The 25,118-nt window shown below is 41.2% G+C and overlaps 1 protein-coding gene and 1 long non-coding RNA gene across 4 annotated transcripts; both read right to left on the bottom strand.

The window, feature by feature from the left end:
- Window positions 1-258: 258 nt before the first annotated feature.
- On the bottom strand, window positions 259-8,397 carry LOC306814798 (kinetochore protein NDC80 homolog). 3 transcript variants are annotated; one of them, XM_079331229.1, is made up of 8 exons: window positions 8,239-8,397; window positions 7,025-8,023; window positions 5,707-5,800; window positions 3,569-3,713; window positions 3,180-3,388; window positions 1,856-2,008; window positions 1,508-1,597; window positions 259-709 (listed from the first exon to the last, which is right to left on the bottom strand). In XM_079331229.1, the coding sequence occupies exons 3-8, from the start codon at window positions 5,728-5,730 to the stop codon at window positions 596-598; spliced, it is 735 nt and encodes a 244-aa protein (XP_079187355.1). In that variant the 5' UTR covers window positions 5,731-5,800; window positions 7,025-8,023; window positions 8,239-8,397; the 3' UTR covers window positions 259-595. The 3 variants fall into 3 exon arrangements, with proteins under 3 accessions (XP_079187355.1, XP_079187356.1, XP_079187357.1); XM_079331230.1 differs by lacking the exon at window positions 8,239-8,397 and having other exon boundaries at window positions 7,025-7,114; window positions 7,921-8,139; XM_079331231.1 differs by lacking the exon at window positions 8,239-8,397 and having other exon boundaries at window positions 597-709; window positions 1,428-1,597; window positions 7,025-8,138.
- A 4,000-nt stretch (window positions 8,398-12,397) lies between these two features.
- Window positions 12,398-23,737, bottom strand: LOC306814801. The gene is made up of 3 exons (XR_013777247.1): window positions 23,687-23,737; window positions 12,845-13,077; window positions 12,398-12,481 (listed from the first exon to the last, which is right to left on the bottom strand). It is a non-coding gene; the product is annotated as an uncharacterized lncRNA (long non-coding RNA).
- Between the last annotated feature and the right edge of the window lie 1,381 nt (window positions 23,738-25,118).

The raw sequence follows: 25,118 nt of genomic DNA, 5'->3' as shown, positions 1-25,118 counted from the left end.
CAAAACTGTGTTGTCAGAGAAGTTGGGAAGCACCAAAAGAGCCGCTCAGTTGTTAAACCAGAGGGCTGTGCTTTGTTGCTGAGCTGTGAGTGGGGAAAAGGATAGGGACTGCTGCTGTGCTGGGAAAGGAAGCTAAAGCAAGCAACAGTCTGAGATCATGACAACAATTTAACATGCGTTTGGTCAATCCATGTTTTCCTTAGTTTTTACAGAAGCTGATTATACACATTTACTGTAAATGACTTTCTTATATACAAATTGATGAGACGAGGCAGATTCTGTTAATCCTAAAATCTCCTTCAAGCACATGCTTGGAGACATCCTGAGGTCAGATGACTGTTGCTGCTTTTATTACTGGAAGCAGCAATTTATGATTTACACAACCTGCTACAGCATCATGCCAGATTCTCTTCCAAGAAAGTGAAAACTGATTCAGTTAAGGCAGCAGCCAAATCACTTTTCAGAAAAGTCTGCAAAAATCCTGTAAGAGGAAGCGAAGAAGGCAAAGGCAGAAGCCCAAAGAAAAAATGCAACCCAAAAACTTATCTATAAATACAGAGATTAAGGATAACAGTATCATTAAGGTTATTTGGCATCAAGCTGTAAGGAGTTCTACCTTCACCTTCTGCTGGTAAAGATCATCCAGCTCTTCAACTTCTTCTGTCAGCATTTTCACACCGCGTTTCTTGTCCTTCAGCATTATGTTCACCTAGGATGAAAACATCACCAAGGAAATACAGTTCAAAACAAATTCCAACAGATAAACCTGTGCCATCACAAACTACACCTGGTAAATCTGAAAAATAAAGCAATGAAACTAGGTTAGGCTGGGATGGCACAGTCTCTCTTCAGAGCAGTCTGTGTTATGCTTTGCTTTGGATAAGGGCTAATACAGTGCTGGGAACACACCAATGTTTTGGCTGCTGCTGAGTAGTGCTAGCACAGCATTCCAAGGCTTTCTATACCCTCACTGAGTAGGACGGGGATGAGCAAGGAACTGGGAAGGTGCAGAGCCAGGTCAGCTGACCAAGAAGACATTCCATACCACATAACTTCATGCTTAGCAATAAAAACTGAGGTAAAGGTAGAAGACTGAGGAAATCAAATTCTCCTTCTTTCTATCCATCCCAAACCCAATATTGCCAAAAATCTGCTTGGTGACAATTTGTCAGTGATGGCAAGCCACACAATCAACTGGAATGAGCAATTTATTAAAAACAAGTCCTCCCAATGTTTATGGTCAAATATATGTAGGCTACATAAACTTTAATTCAGGGAACACACTAATTCAACCAACAAAGATCCCAGTTCTTAGAAAAACTTTTACGTTCCAATTAAAGCAGTTTTCTCACAGCTTCTCCCGCTCTGCTTGTCCTCAGAAAAACCCCAACCAATCCAAAACACCAATCCAGCATACCACACTTCACCTGTGCAAAAGGTTGAATGAAAGCAGCAGATAAGGTTTGAGGGTTGGTATCTTAGTCCTTATCTTCATTAACCAACACACCTCTTTCAAAGTATCTTCCAAAGACATTTTCTGTTCAATAGCTTTAACAATTTCTTTCTCAGTCTCACTCATGATCTCCATGAGGGGAATCTGAAATATGCATACAAGAAGAGCTGACATTATATGAACCAAGATGTACCCCAGGACATCTTTTCCTTCTATTTTTTCAGGCTACTGTATTCCCCAACACCAAATCTTTCATACAATACAATGTCATCACAGTGACTCATCATACAGGCTTTTCAACGATGTTTCATGGTGAGATTTGAGAGACCTTTCCAGTATTTCCAAAGGAACACATCTTTTCTGTGAGTGGTAACTAAAGCCTTCAGTGCTGACTCTACTTACTTTGATCTGAGTTCTGTATTTCATTAGGCAATTTGGTCCTGCCTCAGGATTAAACCAAATCTCAAAGTTGTGTCCTTTGGAGTTCTCAGCAGTCACTGGAATTAATTTCAGTTTTCGAGCCAGTTTGTGATATTCTGCCAGTTGCTTTTCAATCTGCTCAGAAGAGAAAAGGGCAGAAATCATAGAAGAGATAAAAGTGAAAAGCTTTACAAGGAGTATTCATACAGCACTTCAAACAAGCTCCTGAGTTGCTCTCTAGAGCCAAGACTGCTTGTTACACCACAGTATTCCAGAGCTGTATGTAATGTTTGCTGCATTAGGTCCTGTTTTATGATTCTTTCAGAGTTTGCTCAGCCAGGTTTCTCAGTGTCTATGGCTGACACTCAACAGTTTTCACCTGTGGTTTTCCATATTCATCTGCCATAATTTTTCCTGCCCCAAGTTTTTGAGAATTAGCTGAGAGGTAACCAAAAACATGCTGGGAAATAATATTAAAGCAATGATCAGCCATCATGTCAGTATGGCTTCTCTCATTAGTTTTGACAGGAAACACCACACAGCCACATTCTTATTGCAAATTAACTTGAGCATGCCTCCAAACAGAGTTTATTAAATGCTCTCATTTCTAATTAATGAGTGCTATTTACATGCAAACATTAAAGCACCCCAGGTTTTTGTCCAGTTTTATGTGCTTCATACTTGCACGTGACAATTCAAGTTAATACAAGTGCTTGATAAAGGGTAACCCTATCACATATTCAAAACTTTTTGCTTTAGTTCTCCAATTGGCAAAGCAGAAGCTTTTAAATCTCAGCAGTGATATGACCATAACTTTTCATTCTGTTTGAAGGGATTGAACTCAGCCCTTGAAAGATATTACAACTTCTACATGAAGAACTAATCTGGCCCTAAATGCATGCAGAGGTATTGATTCCAATTCACTGGTTCTGCCTTACTTCCTTGCTCTGAAATACTAACATTAGCCTGAAATTTCTTGTGTTATCAAAGCAATGGCATGCTAATGTTATCAAAGCTCTTAATGCTAGAGCAGTGAGAGCTGACAGTGCTTCATATTCCAGCCACATCTCTTATGATGCAGAAAAAGAATACAGTTCCATTAATCACAAAACAGAAAAAGGCAGCGAGGGGGGAAAAACATATTTCAGAGCTATTGTAAACAGAGGCCATTTTTGTCACTTTTGCCTGCTTAGATCCATGGATGGTATTGTTAGATTATTTAGGGAAGAAATGATCAAGACTCCAATTTTAAGCTTGCATGATGAAAGCTGACAGCCATCCCCGAGTACAGTGGGTTTCCACATACCGCCTCTTTATGCCTAGCATATTTTAGCTCTTCATTCCACAGCTGTTGTTCTTCTGCTGCTTCCAGGTCCTTCGTCATCCTGTTAATGGTTTGCTGCAGCTCATTTCTCTCCTGTTTTATTCTCTCAATATCCACAGCTGAGTACTTTTGGTTATCCAGGATGTGCCGGAGCCGGGCATTCTCCTGACGCGCAGCTTCCACTTCCGTTTCTAAGTTCACAAAACATCTGTGAATTGGACATCAAATACCAGCCCACAGACAGAAACCTCACCTCTGGATTTCATCACTAAGTCACAATTACTATATAGCATTACCATTTCATTACTCTAGTGTATAACAAGCTATTAGACAAAAAAAAGATCTGTCCTGACTGATCAAGGCCTCCTTACCTGCAGTCTCAACTTCTTCATTAAGACTCCCCAGTTTTTGATCAAGCGTGGCTGTGTGAGACTCCGTACTGCCCAAATAAGCCTGGAATTTCTGGATGTCTCCTTCAAGAGCCGCTTTCACATTCCGCAGTGTTACTCTGCAATCCTAGGAAATGGGGGAAAAGAACAACCACTCTTAGATAAAGATAAAACAATGACTTCACTTCCCATACAAGACAGTTCACTAATTGGTCAGTAGCAATAGCACAAATATAAAAGTAAAGAACTGAATCATTTTTTATCTCTCTGACAGCTGAGTCAAGTCAAACACCTCTAAATTAACAGCAAGGAAGTCTGAAAAGATTTTTAAATTTCAGCATTAAGTCTCTTATTTGCATCTGACCCTGCATTAAGACAATTCTTACTACAGGTAGTTCACAACTCAACTCCAATAATATACAGATGGCAGATAAAACTGGAGCATGGAAAGGCAGGAATAAACCCAGCACATTTTGCACAGTTGGCAGGAGCATCAATTTGCTACCTGCACAGTCACTAACCCATTTTTAAACTCACGATGCATTAAAAGCAGAATCTGGCTTTTCAAGCCAAATATTTTCTATCACATATATTATTAACACTGAATCCCACATGTCATACCAACACATTTGGAAAACAATGTTGAAATTCAGATTTCAAAAAAGTGGTTCAAGCATGTTATTAATATTTCAGTCAACACAAGACCTTATTACCTGGAAATAGATGCACATTATCAAACAAATAGTGAATGAAGACTCCACAGAAAAAGCCTTGCTCTGTAATGGTATAGAGCCTGTAAAAACCCAGCCTAACTAAAATCTCAAAGCACTGAAAACTTCCATTTGTTATGTATCATAAGTATCTTCATTCAGAAATGGTCAATCATATAAAATTCAACTCCACTATAAAAACAGACCTCACTTACTAACCGGCTCACTTTCCTTTTCTCTTTCTACTCTTGCAATCTCTTCTTGAAGTCTTTTGTTTTCAGCTTCTAAACTTTCCATCCGGACTTCATCTATATTAAATAACTTCTCCGTGGGAGAGCAGGAGAGAGTGGGCTTACAAATTAATCTCACTTAATATTTCCACTTATTTGGACTATCTGAATTTTAGCTTCAGCACAGTAAATACCCATTATCTGGACAATTATTTCCCTCTAAAGAAATAACTAAAAACAACCAAGAAACTTGCCAGAAAAACCTTTCATTAAAATGCAACCAGGCAAAAACCCCAAAACAAATAAGAAGAGAAATGGGTTTCCCAGTCCTCAAGGTCACTGCCAAGAGGTAAGGGTTCCTAAACTCTCATACAGCCCACAGCACAGGAGTGTCTATCAGTCAGGACCACCATGTGATGCTACAACACATCAAACCTATTCAACAACCTCTTTCTTATCCATATATTTCCTTGCTACTTGAGACATCTTTTCCTAACTTCCCTTGGCCTTTGCCAAACAATGGGATGTTTATTTTTTCCTAATATCCAATAACAGCATCTTAGCTTCTTTCCTCTCCAATGGATGGCTCCAGTTTGCAAAGGGCCCTTAGTCTAACTTTTCATAGGAGAGCAGAAAAAGCAAGAAATGTTTTTCTTCCTTGTTCACACATTCTGTTTGTATTTCTGTAGGTGGTGAGATGAGGGAGTCAAAAATCCTAATAATTTTTCACCTCCCTGAAGACAAACATGGGTGCATGCCAAATCATACACAAGAACATTCATAACAGAGTTTGGAACTCTTGCAGACTTTTCAGAGCTTTCAAAAGCTCAAGTTTCTTATCAGGTGTGCATCCTCTGAAAAGATTTTTCTTTTTTAAAATTGTTAACTTTGCCAGACAAAAACAAGAGTCACTGCATAGGTGGAGTTGGCATCTGAAGAGTTGTATACTGGTCTTCTGTGACAAAGCCATTAAAAACCAGGTGACACAGCTAGAGCTGATAGCAGATCATGACCTAGCCATCTGTACTACTAAAATACAGATAAAAGAAGAGAGCATTAGGTTGAAGTAACTGAAAGGTACTTAGGAATTTCAGATTCCCTTGTAAACTGAACAAACTGATACTAGGAGAAAAGAAACCAGGAACACAATTGAAGACTTAATTAAAACTTGAAAACTTACTTCATTTTGACTGCACTTCAGCATCCACCTCCTCAAAGGTCTCTCTCCCTTTCATGAAAAGATCATAGCACTTGTGACAGTAATCCATGAAAAGCTAAAAACAATTTACAAATATTTTACTTCAACAATTCCAAGGCCTGTAAAATAACTAGATAGTCTAAAGCTACTCAATCAGCTGAATTGAAGAGACATCACAAATCTCTTTCACTGCTTTGATTGTACTTATGCAAAATTCAACTCTTTTCCTCCCTTTGAACATAGAATGTCAACAGATTCTATTCAGGCAGAAGGAGGAACCTAGAATTCACATTATGAAATGTCTGGAAATGCTGTATTTTTCTGGGATATTTCACAAGGATTGTAGGTACAATATTTAAGAATTTTTCATCTTGATGTATATGATTCTCTCAGGCTAGTTTATGGAAACTGGAGATCTGTTTAATGCACCCTTCAGTAAATATGACCATTAAAATTCAGATCTGCAGCTGTCAAAGAACTAATCTGGAATTAAAGAAAGGTTACCCAGAAAGAATTTGCTGGACACTAAGTTACAGATGTTTCAGAAGCAATTACACCAGTATTGGGAATTCTCTATCAATATATATACATAAGTATTGGTGTGGAAGAACATAGTCTAAAAGCATTTTTACTTGCCAACCATCAGGTTGTGACCTTAGTCCAAAATTACGATTTCACTTGATTTTGGCAATTTTCTAATTAAATGTTTTAGCTATAATGCGACCCCTTCCAAACACCTGTTGTGAGTTAACACTGAGTTAAATCTGACTAGTACTAATAATCTATGGTAAAAGAAAAAAAAGCAAGCTGTTGGATTTCTAAGAACCTGAATTACATTGCCACCCTATTTGAAAGCTCAGAAATAAGGTGCTACAACCAATCTTTACTTAGGAACCTGAGTAGATCTTGGCAGAAGCCACTGTCTAGAGAATTAAGTCACTGACTTTACACTGCACTGCTGTCAACCTCAGAAGTCTCACATGCTAAAGCACAATATACCAGAAACTCTACTAAAATAATAAGGAGCATAATGATTCCCTTTCTCCACAAAGGAGAACTGACACAGTAGACACCTGGAGAACAAGTTATTTCTGTTTAATACCCAGCCTTCATCAATAGACTGGCCGTGATGCCTGCTCAGGAAATAGCTGATCAGGCTTTTTATATAATGCTACTCTACTTCCTAGAAAGTGCTGTGAATATAAAAGGGAATACAATCTATAAACACATGACACAACAATCTAAGCTGTATTTAAATTGTGTTGTTCCAGCACAGCAGTAATTCTGATTCTAATTGTACCTCATGATGGACAATTCCATCATCAGTCTCTTCTCCCCAGCTCTGCCTGGCATCCAAGGCTGGTGCCTTTTCCCTCATGGAATTGTACAGCTGAGAAGCAGAGGTGCACACACAGAGCAGATGTGAAGATATCCATTAGTTTTCATATTGGTCTCATGATAAGAAGCAGAGTAACACTGGATTAGGATTTCAGCAAGCAGGTTGGAATGAGCCTATGAGCTGACTAAACACACAGGTAAAGAGGTGTCAACACTGCCAAATTGTCTTGTGTCTTTTCAGCAAAAAGTGACAGGATTTTCATGGGTGCTCAGCTCAGCAGTGGAGAACTTCTGCCACAGATTCCAAATTTTGCTCAGACCTGAGCTGGCAGCAACAACAGTTACCACCACTAAACAACCCAAACAAACAAAGCAAAATCAAAATTAAATAAAAACACACCACCTCAACACAAAACTTGTCACTCTGTATCAGAATCACAGGACAATTGAATAATTTCAATTGAAAATTCCATCCTTAGATTTCAAATTTAGTAGAGAATGGCAGATGTCACAACATTTGCACTGAAGACACATGTTCTATTCAGTGATTATATCCATTAATTTCTCACATTTAATGTATTTAGAAGCCAGCATTTCCCCACCTTTTTTTATACATTAATTTATCCAGTGCATACGTTGGAAGAAAAACATTATCACACTATAATGTGAAAAAATCACTTTAAAAGTTACTGAAACAAAAGACTAAGGGTCAGCTCCCAAATGACAGCTAAGAACATCCACCTTTATCTTTACATATATGTTAGACAAGGAGATTTGTAGAAAAGAGTGGCTAGATCTGTACTGAAACTAACATTCCAGCCTGGAAAGTAGAAATATTTCTCTGAAGACAAATGTTACCTTGACACAACCAATTAACCAATCCAAAGCTCCCAAAATTTGAGGCCAGGTGTGTGGTGCATCCACATTGTACATGGAGCTTTTTGTCAGAGGAAAGGGGGACCTAGAAGGCCAAAGACAACATTTTTAATAGCTCTGCTGAAAACAAACCAGCACATTCTCAAAATAAAGCAGCACATTTTTAGACTTAGATGAAGGCATAGAAGAACAAACTCAATTGTGCTTTATACTGTATTTCAAAGGAAATAAGTTTGAGCTCTTACAGCACTGTTTTATTCAATTCTCATGGGTTTCTCCTTTAAGTGATTCAGAGAATACCTTGGTTTGAAAGGGACCCCTAAGGATCAACAAATCCAACTCCCTGCTCCTCACAGGACTGCCTGCAACTAAACCATGTGATCAAGAGTGTTGTCCAGATGCTCCAGAACTCCCAAAACTTCAAGTGACTTGTTCAAATTACTCACTCAATCCAGAATTACACTCTTGGTGTAGCAGTGTGCCATCCATCTCAACACTTCCAGCTTTGTCAGCAGTTTCAAATGGTACAGATGAAACCAAAATGTTATTAAAATGCTGAGAAGTGAACAAAAGATTTGCACCTATGTTTAAGGAGCCCTGGCACTTGCATGCCATGATGGGTTCAAATCTATAGGAGTAAAATATGCCTTTAAAAAAAAAAAAAAAGACTGAAAATTCCCAATTATCATCAGGCAGATGATTTTCTTTCTTGGAAAGCCTTGGGGTCAATGATTTAAAACACTGAATAAACTCAGCAAGAAAAATCACTCATACTTCATGCTCTTTTCACCTCAACAGTCTATCTTGTTATTTCCACATTCTGCTTTAAAAGCAGAATGAGAAAAATAGCAGGAAAACTTTTTCAACTAAATTAACTTGATATAAAATTCTGGAAATTTTAATTCTTGGATTCTAACAGAATGAACAGAAAGGTCTGTAAAAGACAATTCTGTCTTGTCTTTCAAAGTTTTATACAAATAACCAATTAGTTTTTACATTACAAAGCAAGATTCCAAAAGCTAATAGTTGTGCAAGTGCAAATTTAGAATGCACAGTAGACACTGAAAAAATCAGATTCAACCTACAGCTAAATAAAAGTGAAACAAAACAATCACAAGCTTGTACTTTCAGAGTCTTACCTAAATAAAGAATCCTATCCATTCTCTGCAACTGCCAAGGCAGAATTCTTTGTTTTTACATTTCTAGCCTCAGCATATCTATTCAGCCCAGCAGACTAACAATAATCATCTTGCCCAAGGTCTTTCAAAACTCTTGGAACTTCCTCTTCATATTTTGAGCCAGCCAATTCATAAGAAGGGCAAAAGAATTTATAGATAAAGGTGAAGATCTTTAAAAAGTCCTTAAATGATGGGAGATTGTAGCAATTGCAAGGAAACCTTGTGGGGATAACCATTCTCAATGAGAAACTGTACAAAAGAAACATGAAATACAAGTCACTAAGTACAACTAAGAGTTGAACCCAAGAGAAAAAACATTTTGATTAGATTTTATACCTCCTAACACACATGCAGAATAAGTTCATGTTACCTCACAAAGCCTCTTGATACATTGTTGGATGGATGCCTTGGCATGAAGGGGCCTGGGGTCCTTTATCTTTCCTGCCCCGAACACCCCGTACAGGCTGCTGCGGGACCCTCCAGCCCACTCGCTCTAAGGACAGACAAACACACATCTTGTCAAAAATAACTACAAAGAAGAACTCTCTTCATGTTTCAGTCGCAACAATTGCTACATTTATGGGGGCTTTTTTTGCATTTGTTATACAAAGTGATACTTGAAAGTTTCCCCTTAAAGTGATGGGAAAAACATTATCAACCTGGAAGCCACAATTGCACATGTGCAACAAAGGGATTACTGCATCCTAGATTAATACTATCTTCATTTTATTGTGCTATGGGTCATGTTTTGACTAGCTCCTCTCCCTACCCCCCACCATGGAGCTGCCGGCCCCTGCCCCAGGGTGTTTTATGTAGGTGGGTGTTTTTCTGCTACTGCCATTTCCCTGAGGCGTTGGACCCCCTGCTCTATAGTTTTCCATCGGGTCTGCTGCACATATAAGTCATCTGCACACAGATATCTTTGTGCCACGCTATCCAGGACCCGTGCCCAAAGGCTTTGAGGGTTATCTCCCCTCATCACACCTTGGTCGATAACAGGATCATGAGACAGAGACCCCAAATGTCTCGCTTCAGAGCCATCCAAAACCGTGGCCTCACCTGCCGCATCCCAGAGACGAACCAGCCAGCTGATAATAGATTCATCAGGTCTCCGGGTGTAATCTTTTCTTAAACCACGAAGATCCTTTAGGGAAAGGGATTCATTATTAGTCTCTGCTCTTCCATTAGTTGTTTTAACTCCTGATTTTACATCAGGAGGCTTTGAGGGTCCCTCTCCAGCATCATCATCATCTTCCACTAGCCTATCAGTCTTCTTGGTGCACTTTCCACTTCTCGTACTAGTAGCCACAGCCATTGGTTGGGGCTTTTTCTCCAGTTTAGCTGCTGGGTTTCGGCCTAGGGGGTTGGCTGCAACTTGAGTCACTGGGATAGGGGATAATTTATCTCCCTGTTCCCTCTCCTCTGTCTCCTGCTCTATCGTGCCTAGCAGGGTGCGATATGCATGTGCCAGGGCCCAGCTCACTGCAATAATCCTTTTCTCTTTAGAACCATCCTGACACTTCCCCTTTAAGTACCTTGCAACCTCAATCGGATTTTGAATCTGTTCTGATGGGAATTCCCAAATTATGGGGTCAGAAAACTCCTTTAAAATCTGGCCCATTTTCTCCCATTTGCCATTCCACTCAAGATTCCTCCTACCCAGCTTGACTCCCAAATCAGGAGTCGTCCCAGCCCCTTTAGAAATCTCGGCCTTAATTTTGTATAAACTGCAAATGGTGCAACAAAGACTTACCAAATTAACTGATAGAAAGATAATGTCCTTAATATTCAGGGAGATCTGAATATTTTCTAATATAGATGTAACTGATTCAGAGGAGAGGAAAGGAAATAAAGGCAGAAAATCCTCTTTTCCTGCTTCTCCTCTAAGAAATAACACAAGCCATGATTTATATGTTCCTGAAGCAGATTCTAACATTCTTATAAATCTCCGGTATGCCACTATCACCAAGCCTAGTCCGATGAGTATTTTTGTTAATACCCTTTTAATACAAAAACTTCGTATTAAAGACAGCACTGGAGCTATCTTCGGATGAGTAAACAAGCCCAACGACCACAACAGTATTAACACTTCAAAGAAACCTAAGGACCACCCATACAGGCAGGCTCCCACAACAAAAGACATTCTGGATTCAATTGACATACCAATACCAACAGTTGAAAACAAAATATTATTAGAATAAAGTTTTTTCCACTTTTTCTGTTTTCCCCGTATGGGTCACCAAAATAATTTGTCCAAGTTTAGGACAAATTTGGGGAAAAAGACCTCCAAAGGGCCCCCTCCCCCCCCCTTACAATTCCTTCCTTCACCAAGCTCAGAAAGAATTTTCTTCAGGGGAAAGTGGAAAAAAACTTTTTATTAACAAAATACAAAAGAAACACTTTCCAGCACAGACCCAGATGAGATGAACTTGGCAGATCTTCGCCAGGAAGGGCAGCAGAGCTTCTTTGGCAGACTTCCAGAGGTGGTCTCCGAAGTTCAGATCCGTTTCCTCTGGAGTCGGTGCTAATCTTAGGGATGAGGAGGGGGGAGAGGGAGAGGGGCAGTTTAGGCAGCCGGGGGGGAAAGCAGCTGAAGCAGTGGAGGGGGGGGGCACAGCTAAAGCAGCAGCCAAAGCAGCAGCAAAAAGCCCCAAAAGCAGAAAAACACCCATCTAGATAAAACAGCCTGGGGGAGGGGCCGGCAGCTCCATGGTGGGGGGTAGGGAGAGGAGCTAGTCAAAACATAACCCATAACATATTGAAAGCAATAAACTTGCAGAGAGCAGAAAAATACCCCAAAGATGAAGAAAAAAAGTATGGTGGTGACTGTTAACAAACACTACAATATTTAGGGAATGTTTGAAAGGAGATGACCCCTGCAACACTGGGGTCCTATGAAAGAAGATACCCACAACACAAAGTCACGAGTTAAGCACAAAGATTATAGATTTTTGGAAGGTTTGTATCTTACAGGCAAGAAACTAATGCAGAGTATACTGCAGATGTCATTCTTCCTTAAACAGGAAAATGTACTGAGATACTCTTAAGGTCTGCAGTGCACATCATTGCCAAAAGGAGAAAATGAAACAGCTGCCCAAGCAATTCCAGCTCTGCAGCACTATTGTTTAGTGATCAAGGACCAGAGGAAGGCAGGCCTGAAAGTCTGCTTGCCTCAGATCCATCATTCCCTCTAATGAAAATCTGTCAAGAAAGAAACTCCTAAAGTTATGTAGAACCCTTTTTGTTTGAATTTACAGTGCAGAGAATGAAAGCTATCCATACCTCTTCCCAATACAGCTGACTTTTCTTTCTGAAGTTCCACATGTAGGTTTGCTCATGCTCAGCTTCCCAAAGGTGCTTCTGTCCTTGCAGAGGAACAGAGAGAAGGATGCAAGTGACTGTTTCTACCAATTTATCTTTTTCTTGTACCAGAGCTATACATGCAGTCATATATTCCTAACCACCTTCATCACAGCAACATCTTACAAGGATCAACTGATGCACTCAGTCACCTCCCAAAGAACATGGAAGTGTTCCCATTGAAATTTGACACGTAGACAAAAAAGTTAAAGCAAGTATTTTCACAAAACTTGTGCAAACATTCTTGGCTGTAAGGAGTCTTTTTCTCACTTTCATTTTTTTCCCCACGGTTCCTACTCAAATATACTATGATAAATGTCTTCAGAATTAGTTTCTATGCTTATTTTTAGCAATGTGACCAGCAAGACCTACATCTGCTGTGTGTGACGACCTGCCTTGCTGGTGTCTGGCACTCTCTGTGCCACCAAAGATTGTAGACTGTGGTTTCTAGCAATGTTTGAGCTTAGCTTTATGGTGACTCTACTGGAAATCACAACCCTTCAGTACCTCAGCAGCAGAAGAAAATGCAGGATCCAAGGGTATTAGGGTATTTTCTAAGTGCTACAACGATTTTGCAAAGGCTCAGAATACACAAGTAGACCTGTACATTGAAAAAAAAGGAGTAAAAAAAGATTATGTTAGACTCCAGAAATGCATAAGAGCAGCCACAGTCTTTGAAATAAGCTGTTTCATCATTGAATGGGTCAGTGGTTATTCCAAGCTGCTGTTTTGCCCTTCTTGATATTTGGACACTTCAAACCCCCAGGATCCAAAAGCAACAGAACTTGAGAAATTTCTCATTTCAGTTCACTGGATAAAAGGCCACACTACCACAGGCACACAAGTACTGCTTACAGCACTTCAGCCACACATCAGCTCCTGAGCTCCTCATTCTGAGCCTACCCATGCACCTGCAACTCATCTCCCCATATCATAGCACAAGAACTGGAAAACCTATTCTGAGATAAAAGTATGGCTCTCTTCAGACTGTGCATGCAGAATAAAAATCAAACTGGAATATTAATGCCATTGCTCCACAGGGGCATGAAGGGGGAATATGAAGTAAGCAGAATTAACTCAGCAATAAAATGCCAGCTTCTGCCCTCTACAGAGGTTTTACCTCATTTGTGGGATGGGCAGAAATGACTGAATTGTAACTAATAAAAGTCTCTTCCCCTACAAACATTACCAAAACATATTAATAGAAACTGCTGCTTCCTTCTGCTTCTATTCCACTGCTCACAAACCACAAGAGAAGTTTAGCTTAAGTCATAGGGCACCACAGTCATGACTTCACTGTGTCTGGGGAAGAAGCTGCATTATTCCATCACTTTAATAGGGATCAACCACAGAGAGGTGGAATTTTCACAAACATAGCAAGCAATTAGCTTCCAGAATAACAGAATCAATTAGGCTGCAAAAGACCTGCGAGACCATATCAAGTCCAACTTATGACCAAACACCACGCTGTAAGCTGGGCCATAGCACTAAGTGCTACATCCAGCCTTTCCTTAAACACCTCCAGGGACACGGACTCCACCATCACGCTGCTGTTCAAGCAAGCTTGACACACTCATTCATGACAGCAGTCCATTCCATAGAATCGCCTTTCCTGTGGAGGAATTCCTACAACTGTCCCACCAAAGCCTGGCACAGTTTGACGCCGTGTCCTGTCGCTCGTTGCCTGCGAGAAGAGGCCGATCCCCAGCTGGCCACAGCCTCCTTTCACGTGCTTCCAGAGCGATAAGGTCACCCTTGAGCCTCCTTTTCTCCACACGAAACAAACGCAGCTCCCACAGGCACTCCGCACAGGACTTGTACTCCACACCCTTCCCCAGCTCTGCTGCCCTTCTCCGGACACCTTCCAGCCCCTCCGTGTCCTTCCTCAACTCGGGGGCGCAGAACTGGACACAGCGCTGGAGCTGCAGCCTCACAGTGCCGAGCACAGGGGACTGACTGCCCTGCTCCTGCCGTAAACCAGGACGCTGGAAGAGCGCACTTTGAGCACAGATTTAAGAGCAGTTAGGTTAAAAAAAAACAAACTGTTGCAAGTTGATAAACTTTATATATATATATATATATTAACTTTGCATTAGCAGTAGTTACGCTAAGGGTTGTTTTATAAACTAGGCCCTGTGTTGGCAGACTCTGTGTGTACTTGTGTAGAACTTGCTGATATAATGTATGAGACTTATCTAAAGAAACTGTAACAATTTATTACTAGAAGGAATGTAAAGGGATTGAAGAAACCTTGAGAAAACCATGTAGGAGTAGTGCAGCAAGAAGATCAAAGAGTGAAGTAATTCTTCTCAAAGTGTATTTAAACCCTGAAAATGCAACTAAAGGGAGGCTCTGACTTTGGACGCTAGTCCTCAGACCCCAGGGCCCTCAATAAAGCACCGCACTAAACAACTCTGTTGTTTCGTGTCTCTTCTTTACTGTCGGGCAACAGTTTTCTGGCGACCATGGCAGGACTCCGAAGGTAGCTGGGGCGGTTCGCGTCCTGATCCATTCCACGCCGGCACCAAGTGATTGTCGGGGAGTCATCATTTCGTGCCCGACCCCGCACCTGTCGGACAACTGCAGGAGGTAAGCCCGAAGGTGCTTTATTCTCTGGTACTGGGTGCCTGCCTGTAAGACGAAGCATCGGCTCCGCTGGGTTGGGCTAAAGACGTCTTGGGTAAAGCCCAGGCGCCGGCTGTAAGATGCGGCGAAAGCTTCGCTGGTCCGGCACTTGTTCCCCCACGGCGTCGGAGGGTGACAAGTTGGTTGGTTGGCTGGTTTATCTTTCTATCTGCATAGTTCTTCTTTCTTTTCCTGTCTATTCTGTTTGGGAATGATGCCGCTGAAAACTTTCCAGGCGTTGGTACAATCTAATGGGAAGGTTTCGGAGAATACTCGCTTGGGGTGTCTGTTAAAGAAATGGAAGAAAGGGGGGTTCTCTGAAGAAGGTTTGATCAAAGGGAAATTGATTGACTATTGTAATCATTGGTGGCCACTTTATGGGTCGGAAGGGGGGCCTGAGTGGCCATTAAATGGGACAATTGACAAAGGAAAAATAACTCCTCTAATGCAATATTTGAAAGATAATGAAAAATGGGATGAAATGCCATACTTGGATTTGTTTTATTACTTAGGGAGACAACCGGAATGGTTGAAAGAATGTGAGATATTGATGATTGGGCTCCAAGATAAGAAAGAAGAATGTCTGGGGTGTAAGAAAAAGGGATTGTGTGTAGATTGTGCGGTAAAGTTGGATAAAAAGGAGGAGGATATGTCCCTATATGTTGCTGGTCTGTCCCGTGTGGGTCCCTCTGCTCCATCATTAAGCGAGAAGGAGTTGGGGGGGAGTGATGAGGATGAAGAAGATGAAGCTACGGAGTCTCCACGGACTCCGGGAGTTTCTCAGCTTTCAGTAGCCCTTCGTCCTCAAACCCCCTCCCCAGGTGCCTCCCGTGAAATTCAGAGGACTCCGCTGGCTTCCCGTACCCAGCAGGGTCGGAAGAACCAAATGGAGCCGCAATTAATTGCCCCTCTTAGGGAAGCGGTTGGACCCAAGGGGAACGTGTCATAGTTAAGGTATCATTTTCACCTAGTGATTTGGTTATACGGAAACAGTCGGCTGGAAGTTATAGGGAAGATCCAGAAAGAACTGCGCGGGTGGTAAAGATGGTTGTTAAAACTCAGAATCCGGATGGAGCGATTTGCAGGTCCTGCTAGATACATTGATGAATTCCACTGAAAAGGAAATGGTGTTGGGAGCTGCTAAGAAAAAAGCTAGGGAAGATATCTGGACCCAGAAAATAATGGGGTTGTCAGTAAATGAAGTAGTTCCCCAGGATGATCCGGGATGGGATCCAAATACTGGAGAAGGGTACCGCAGATTAAAACAGTTCCAAGAATTAGTAATAGAAGGGGTCAGAAGCGGAATGCCTAAGACGTTGAACTAGTCTAAATTATATACGGTCAAGCAGGAGAAAAATGAGTCCCCCTCGGCTTTTCTAGAAAGGCTGAAAGAGGCAGCTAGACGGTTTGCTAGTCTGGATGTGGAGTCGGAGGCTGGGCAATTACAAATAGCTTTATTGTTTACTGGGCAATCTCAGGATGATATCAGAAAGAAATTGCAGAAGTTAGAGGGAGAGGATACCCGGAGGTTAGAAAAGTTATTGGAAACTGCATGGAAAGTGTACAATAATAGGGAAAAGGAAACAGCCAAGCGTCAGCAGGCTAGTATTCTGGCATTAGTACAGCAAACAGGAGGACAACGTGGTAGAGGTAAAGGAAATAGGGGCAGAGGTCGTGGGGGATTTGGCGGCAGAGGTAGAGGCTTTTACCCGGGAAATAATGGAAATTTTGGACAAGGAAGTTTGGATCCAAATCAGTGTACTTTTTGTAGACAACTGGGACATTGGAAAAATGAGTGCCCCACAAGAATAGGGCTTGGGAGAGGAGGGGGCGGAAACAATGGTAACTTTCCTAGTTACCCTCTTTCGCCAGTAGATGCCGCTCAAGCCCAAATAATAATAATGGGGAGCTATCAGAATCAAGAGTCAGAGCTGACTAGATCAGGATTTGAAGGTCAGGATCGAGGTGGAGGGAGAAGAACAGGTATTTAGGGTAGACACTGGTGCAGTACATTCGGTTTTAAATAAGCGATTGGGACCTTTGAAGCGACACAACAGTCCAAGTGGTAGGGGCTATGGGACAGGTAGAAGAGAGACCCTTTTTGCAACCTATGAGTTTGAAATTTGGAAAGAAAGAATTAGACCATAGATTTTTGTACATGCCAAATTGCCCCGAACCTTTATTTGGAAGAGACTTGTTATCTATTCTAAATGCTAAGATTATATTTGAAAATGGACGGGTGAAATTAGAAATTCCAGATGAAGAGATTGGGAAAATATTTGTGATGAGCAAAGTAGATCCACAGCCTGTCCCACCTGAGATAGAACAAGCAGTTGTGCCATGGGTATGGGAATCAACGATACCTGGAAAATCGAAAGCAGCTCCCCCAGCAGTAGTAGAATTAAAAGAAGGGGCAAAGCCAGTAAGGGTACGGCAGTACCCTATTAAATTAGAAACTAAACAGGGAATAGCCCCGATGATTTTTCAGTTCACAGTGTTAGGATTGTTAAAAGAATGTGAATCGGAATATAATACAGCAATTTTTCCAGTTTGGAAACCAAATGGTATGTACAGGTTAGTGCAGGATTTGAAAACCATTAATGAAATAGTTAAAGACATTCACCCGGTGGTTGCCAATCCTTATACTCTGTTAACATCCGTATCAAAGAAATTTAAATGGTTTACTGTAATTGACTTAAAAGATGCCTTCTTCTGCATTCCATTGGCTGAAGAGAGTATGAAGTATTTTGCTTTTGAATGGGATGATCCAGCTACAGGACGCAAGAAACAGCTCACCTGGACTCGACTCCCACAAGGTTTCAAGAATAGTCCAACCATCTTCGGTAACCAGCTCGCAAAGGAATTAGAGGAATGGAAAATGACACAGGTAAAGGAGTCTCCTTTCTCTTATGCAGTCCTGCAGTATGTAGATGACATATTAATTGCTACGGAAGAGAAAGAGAAGGGTACTCTTTTGACAATTGCTTTGTTAAACATGCTGAGACAAGCAGGGTACCGAGTCTCAAAAGAAAAAGCCCAATTGGTTCGTGGAAGTGTGCTATACTTGGGATGTGAACTCACCCAAGGACAGCGCCGTTTAGGCGTGAACTGAGTAGAGGCAATCTGTTCGATTCCACTCCCCAGGAGTCATCAACAGTTAAGATAATTTCTTGGAATGGTGGGCTAGTGTAGATTATGGATATTAAATTTTGGACTTATGGCAAAACCTCTATATGAGGCCTTAAAAGAACAGAGATTGAAGTGGACCCCTGCCTGGGAGAAAGCATTCCAAGACTTAAAACAGGCCCTAAAGGAAGCACCTGCTTTAGGGCTCCCAGACCTAAATAAACCTTTCCAGCTCTATGTGAATGAGAGACAGCAATTGGCAATTGGTGTGTTAACTCAAAAAATAGGATCCTGGAAGCGGCCGGTGGGGTACTTCTCAAAGCAATTAGACCCAGTGAGCTCTGGGTGGCCATCCTGCTTGAAGGCTGTGGCAGCTACTGTGTTGCTAATATAGAAAGCTCGGAAGTTGACATTAAGGGGAAAAATGACTGTATATGTTCCCCATATGGTTTGGACAGTCTTAGAACAAAAAGGGCCATATTGGTTGTCATCTAGTAGAATGTTACAGTACCAAGCCATCCTGAGGGAACAAGATGATGTGAAATTAAAGACAACTAACCATGTCAATCCAGCAGTTTCTCCGCAGTGAAGCTAAGGGAAAGGAGCTCACACATGACTGTGTGGAAGTAATAGAACAAGTGTATTCCAGCCGCCCAGATCTGAAGGACACGCCGCTGGAAGTGGTGGACTGGGAACTGTTCACAGATGGATCCAGCTTTATGGAAAATGGTACCAGGTACGCAGGATACGCGGTAGTGACTGTTACACAAGTAGTAGAGGCAAAGGCTCTACCCCCTGGAACTTCAGCACAGAAAGCTGAAATCATTGGACTAACTAGAGCCTTAACTCTGAGCACAGGGAAAAAGGTGAACATTTGGACTGACTCTAAATATGCCTTTGGAGTAATTCACATTCATGGTGCATTGTGGAAAGAAAGAAGGTTGCTTAATTCACAGGGAACTCTAATTAATCGTAAAGAAGTCTTGGCTCTGCTCAAAGCAGTTCACAGGCCAGAAAGAGTAGAAGTAATGCATGTACGAGGACATCGAAAGGAAGAAGGGAAAATATTCGATGGAAATCGTCTAGCCGACTTCACTGCCCGGGAAGTCGCTCGGCAGGTTTAGACTCAGATGGCCCTGATACCAGCCAAAGTAAACGCTGTGGCACCCTATTTGACTCAACAGCCACAATATGCACCTGACAAAGAAAAACTGGCAATGTTGCCAAAAGCACAAAAGAATTCTACTAGATGGTATGTAACAGGCACAGGACAAGTGGTGGTACCAGAAAACATAATGAAAACCATTTTAGTCACGGAGCATGACAAGTGTCATTGGGGTGCAGATGTATTGGTGAAATTTTTGAGAAATGAAATAGTCTCTAATCGGATGTTAACGTTGGCAAAACGAGTGAATGCAATGTGCCCATTGTGTTTAAAGAACAATCCTGTAGTTAGGAAGCAAGTTCAGTTAAAGAAATTACAAGTAGGGCCAGAACCAGGAAATTATTGGCAAGTAGACTTTTCAGAGTTACCACGATCCCAAGGGTATAAGTATATGCTAGTCTATGTTTATACTTTTTCAGGGTGGCCAGAAGCATTTCCTTGCAGGACAAATCAAGCAAAGGAAGTGGTAAAGACTCTTTTGAGAGAAATCATTCCAAGGTTTGGGGTACCATTAGGATTATCTTCAGATAGGGGACCCCATTTTATTGCTACGATAAAACAAAAAGTAGCCAGAATGCTAAACATAACCTGGAATTTGCATACTCCTTGGAAACCTCAATCTAGTAGGCAGGTAGAGAAAATGAACCAGACATTAAAAGGCCAAATTAAAAAGATCTGCCAAGAAGCTAAGTTACAGTGGCCTCAGGCTTTACCATTGGCATTGTTACGGGTTAGGATTAAACCCCGAGAAAAGGTGGGAGTGAGTCCGTATGAAATATTGTATGGCAGACCATACCATGCTACCACCTTAAAAGGAGATCCACATATATCGGGGGATCAGGTGATTTTTAATTATGTTATGTCTCTTAACAGAATTCTCAGCTCCTTGCGGGGAGCTTTGCAGTGGAATCGGCCTCTGTCTCTGGAAAATCCGGTTCATGAAATACAACCGGGAGACAATGTATATGTAAAGAATTAGTCCACAGAGCCACTGAGAGAAACATGGAACGGCCCGTACCTGGTGATTTGACCACATTTACAGCGGTCAAGGTGGCAGGGATCGACAGTTGGATACACTACACACGAGTCAAGAAGGTCCCGGCCCAATGGGAAGCGCAAATCGTATCCCCAATGCGAATGAAGATACGAGCTGTACCAGGTTGCTAGTTATTGCTTTGTTAGTGATCTTAAGGTCCTTGTCCACTAATGGAATGATAACGGTTTCTGTTTCAGAATCATTGGTCGGAGCAATGGAGGGAATGACTGTGAACCTAACCTGCGAGATCCAAAATGACCAGGAAATTAGAGCCAGTAAATTGACTGTACATTGAAAAGGAGGAAATAAAGAGCACAAAGGTAGCACTGTCACAATTTGGGATAAAGATACACACACCAAAAACACTACTCTGACAATTGCAAATGTAACCATAGATGACACCGATGTGTTTACATGCTTAGTAATAATAAAAAGTAGTTTTGACTACAAACAAATCACACTTAGGGTAGAAAAATGGAGAAGTGGTGTCAACAAAGTGGTAGTTGCTCCTTTTGAAGCCGAAGTTAACATGTGACTTGGACCCCCTCTAAGAATTAATTGTACTTAGGTCACAGAAAGCTCGTGTGGACACAAATATTCAGTAACTTAGTGGAAACAAAACAAAGAATTGGACCAATGGGAAAAACCGAAAAGACAAAGTAACGTAGTTTTAGGTAATCAACATGGAATTAGATGGCTAAATGATACTGAGGCTAAGATAGGAAGTTCGAAAAGAAAAATTATTTGTGTTGTAATTTGTGAATGGTTCGCAAATTATGGAAAAAGAAAAGTAATTGCTAAAACACACCTAGGACAGGAAATGAAACCAGCACATGAAGTTTTCCGAGTATCACAGGGGCAGTCAGCAATTTTAAAATGCAAAGTGAAGGCAGATCGTAAATTTAAAGAATTTAGATGGTAGTTTAAGAAAAGTAATCTTCCTCAAAGTAATAAACACTACACTGAAAAAAAGTTAGAACATTCTCTAACATTAGTTGTGCAGAATGTACAGGAAAATGATGAAGGGACTTATTAGTGTTGAGTAGCTAAAGATGCTTGGTGGGTACACTCAAGGACTACAGTGTCATTAGCTCAAGGACAAATTCAGTCAAGAAAGGTCCGAGAAGTATCAAGTAATATAAAAAGCAGGTTCCCAGAATTCAAAAGAGGTACAGAACAAGAAAATTTAGTAGTTAGACTAATTAGAGATTTTGGAATAGTCCAAAATGTTTCCAGAATTACAGCATGCTTGCCGTTACCACAGGCAGCAGGAAAACCTATCCCATGGGGAGTAATACCAATAACTGAAATGCCAAATGCCTTTGCTAATATAACATGGAATTGTCGAATTATACCGAAAAAGGTTACCAAGTGGGTGAAAGTATGTGCCATAGTGTCTCAAGAGTTAACACAAGAATAGTGTAAACAGTTACCAGGATACTATGCTTGGGTCGATGATCCTAAATTGGCAGGAAATTGTATGGTGTCAGAGTCAGTTATATGGCCGTGTATAGAAATTATGGTAAAAAGAGAAAGAGTAACCAAAGAAAAGGTGTGTGAGAACCATACTCGTTTTACTACCTTAAAAAAATAAAACCAATTTAGGAACCAAGCTTGTTAAAAACTTACAGTTACATCGATACAGTCAAATGGTGCATCCAATAGACAGGAAAAATTAATCAAACACACAAGGGCCCGACAATGTTACAATTCGCCCACCGGCAACTTCGGCAACAAAATGAGAATTGGAGTTGTACAAAGGTTTATACTTGTGATACCCCAGAATTAGAAATAGGACTCATGCCTGTAAGAATGTTATTAAAATTGGGATGTAAATGCAAAGGATACAATCACTCAATGACAGGAATTGACAAAAAGGATGTTAATTGCAAAACCACTACAGTGAGAAGTCCGGGAAATTTGGTATGGGTACTAGGACATGGATTATGGACGACTCACATGCCAATAGATGGCCCCGTCACTCAAATCACATTAGGAATTCCCACCTTATGTCCCTTTTAGAGACAATCTAAATTAAAACCTCAAGTAGAAAAAAGCAAAAGAGAAGTAGAAAATGAAGAAGATCAATGGCAGGAACCTGATAGTGGAGTAAAATTTGGATGGGCATTAAAATCCTTGTTTGCACCAATTGCCTCTTATAGAAACAGAGAAATAATTTATCAATTAATGGGACAAACTAAGAAATTAGCTGCTGCCACCAAGAAAGGTTTTAAAGATCTAAATTTGCATTTACAGGCAACTACTCAAATGACAATACAAAATAAAATGGCATTAAATATGCTATTACTAAAGAAGCATGAAGTGTGTAGTTATCTCAGTGATAAAATTAACCATTGTTGTATCCATATCCCGAATGTGACAATTGATGTAAAAAATGACATCTCTCAATTGGAAAGTGTAAAAGAAAAGGTTAAAGAATTAAAAAAAGATGCATAACATAATTGGGTCGGTGCTCTGTTTCAATCCTTCGGGCTCCAAATTTCTGGATGGATCTCGTCAATAATTCAATATGCTATCATGATATTAATCATTGTATTAGTTGTTATTGGAGTCTTTAAGTGTCTTACAGGAGTTATCACCAAAGAGCAGCTGTACACCAGGAGACTGCTCAGCGCAGTTACCCATGCTCCAGTGACATCACCTCCTCCATACAAAAATGCAGTGCAAGTGGTGAAATTTCAAGATGGAGACCGTGTGAATATTTGAGCATCCCTGCAAAGAAAATTGAGTGATGCTCAAAAGGGGAGATTTGTTGCAAGTAGATAAACTTTATATATATATATAATTTTTAGCATTAGCAGTAGTTATGCTAAAGGTTGTTTTATAAACTAGGCCCTGTGTTGGCTCTGTGTGTACTGGTGTAGAACTAGCTGATATAATGTATGAGACTTATCTAAAGAAACTGTAACAATTTATTACTAGAAGGAATGTAAAGGGAGTGAAGAGACCTTGAGAAAACCATGTAGAAGCAGTGAAGCAAGAAGACCAAAGAGTGAAGTAATTCTTCTAAAAGTGTATTTAAACCCTGAAAATGTAACTAAAGGGAGGCTCTGACTTTGGACGCTAGTCCTCAGACCCCAGGGCCCTCAATAAAGCACCGCACTAAACAACTCTGTCGTTTCGTGTCTCTTCGTCACTGTCGGGCAACAAAACAACAAAAAAAAAAAAAGCGCGCAGGAGCACGGCAGAACTGGAGCAGCTCCACCCGCTCGTCCTGAGAGCGAGTCTAACCCGTACCGAAGGGGGCTGAGCAGCGAGGCCAGCCCGGGACTCATCGCCGACTCCCGACTCCCGCCCTGCGGCCAGCGCAGCCTCCTCACATTTTTCAATCCGGGCGGCTGGAAGTGCCCTCAGAGCGTCACCCGGAGCTGCGTCAGGGCGGGGGCGCGGGCCGGGCAGCGCGGGCAGGAGGGGATGGAGGGGAGGCGGGGATGAGGAGAATAGAGGGGAGGATGATCCCGGGGGGTTGAGGATCCCACCCCCCGGAAAGGCTCGGGGAGGGGCTGTGGCCGTGCAGCGGCCGCCCGCAGTCTGTGGTTGCCAGGCGCTGCCGGGTCATGGCGAGCTCGGAGCTTTTCTGCAGCCGCCGAGAGTTTTGCGGGGGAAAAGGCCGAGCTCAGGGTCCCTGTGTGCCCGCGGGGATGGCAGTCCCTGCCTGGCCTCAGCAGCGCTGCCCTTGTGCCTGTATTGCTGCTTCCGGTGCCGGCATGGTGATCCATGTCTTTATCTATTGTATATATATATATGTGTGTGTGTGTGTGTGTGTAGATACACACATAGTGTATGCAGATATATATAGTGATTTACCAAAGTAAGAGTATTGGTCTGATAACGATACTCAAGTGTGACGGACAAAAGACTCTCTAACAATTTAAAGTTAGAAAGTGTATGTTTATTCAGTGCTGGGCAGCAGCGTGAGGTAATCCTCCAATAGTCACCGCAAAATCACGGGTGATCACAGAGTCTATTTATGGGCAAAGGAATCAAACAAATACATATTCCTAATAACAGCCCCTCCCATCCCCCTCTTCCATTGGTAATTAGCTGGAATAGCTATTAAGCATGCGCGATCGACTTCTTCAATGAAGTCTGGGGTCGTTTTCGTGGGGAGGGGTCTTAAAAGGAGGAAGTAAGGCGAGTCTTCCTCACCCTAAACTCTTGACCTTTTCTATCACTGACAATACAAATGATTTCTGGGGATAGTCCAATTATTCAAAGAATGGGTTTCTGGTTGCATTGTCTGTGTTTCTTTGGGTCTACTCACTAGTTTTGTCTTTTCTTATTATAAGCGCAGCTGAGCAAACATAAAATGACAATTATTTAAGTTTCACATAATTACTCCCTTCCAACTTCTAATTTTTTCAGCAAGGTAACTAAAATCCTAATTTTCTAAGATTAGTGTTTCAATAGTGTGTGTATGTCCACATATATGTGTGTGTGTACAGATACAATGTATGCATATATATAATGTGTATATATGCATATATATGTGTGTGTTTGTGTGCATATATACAGCATATGTGTGTATATATAGTGTGCATATATATAGTATCTAGTAATATATAATTACTATATATATGTTAGTCTATATAACACAAGTGTAACATGTAGTAAACATATATAGTGTAGTAAATGCATATATATGTGGTTTATATACAGTGTTTAGATA

Source organism: Erithacus rubecula (assembly GCF_903797595.1).
Source record: "Erithacus rubecula genome assembly, contig: SUPER_Z_unloc_2, whole genome shotgun sequence".
Lineage (NCBI taxonomy): Eukaryota > Metazoa > Chordata > Aves > Passeriformes > Muscicapidae > Erithacus > Erithacus rubecula.
This window is presented reverse-complemented; position numbering and strand designations above follow the sequence as displayed.

Coding starts and splice junctions, on each gene's coding strand:
- LOC306814798 (XM_079331229.1), bottom strand. CDS start 5,730: ATGCTGAAGTGCAGTCAAAATGAA. Junction 3,714..5,706: donor TGAAGTGCAGTCAAAATGAA/GTAAGTTTTCAA, acceptor CCCATTTCCTAG/GATTGCAGAGTAACACTGCG. Junction 3,389..3,568: donor TGAAGAAGTTGAGACTGCAG/GTAAGGAGGCCT, acceptor TTGTGAACTTAG/AAACGGAAGTGGAAGCTGCG.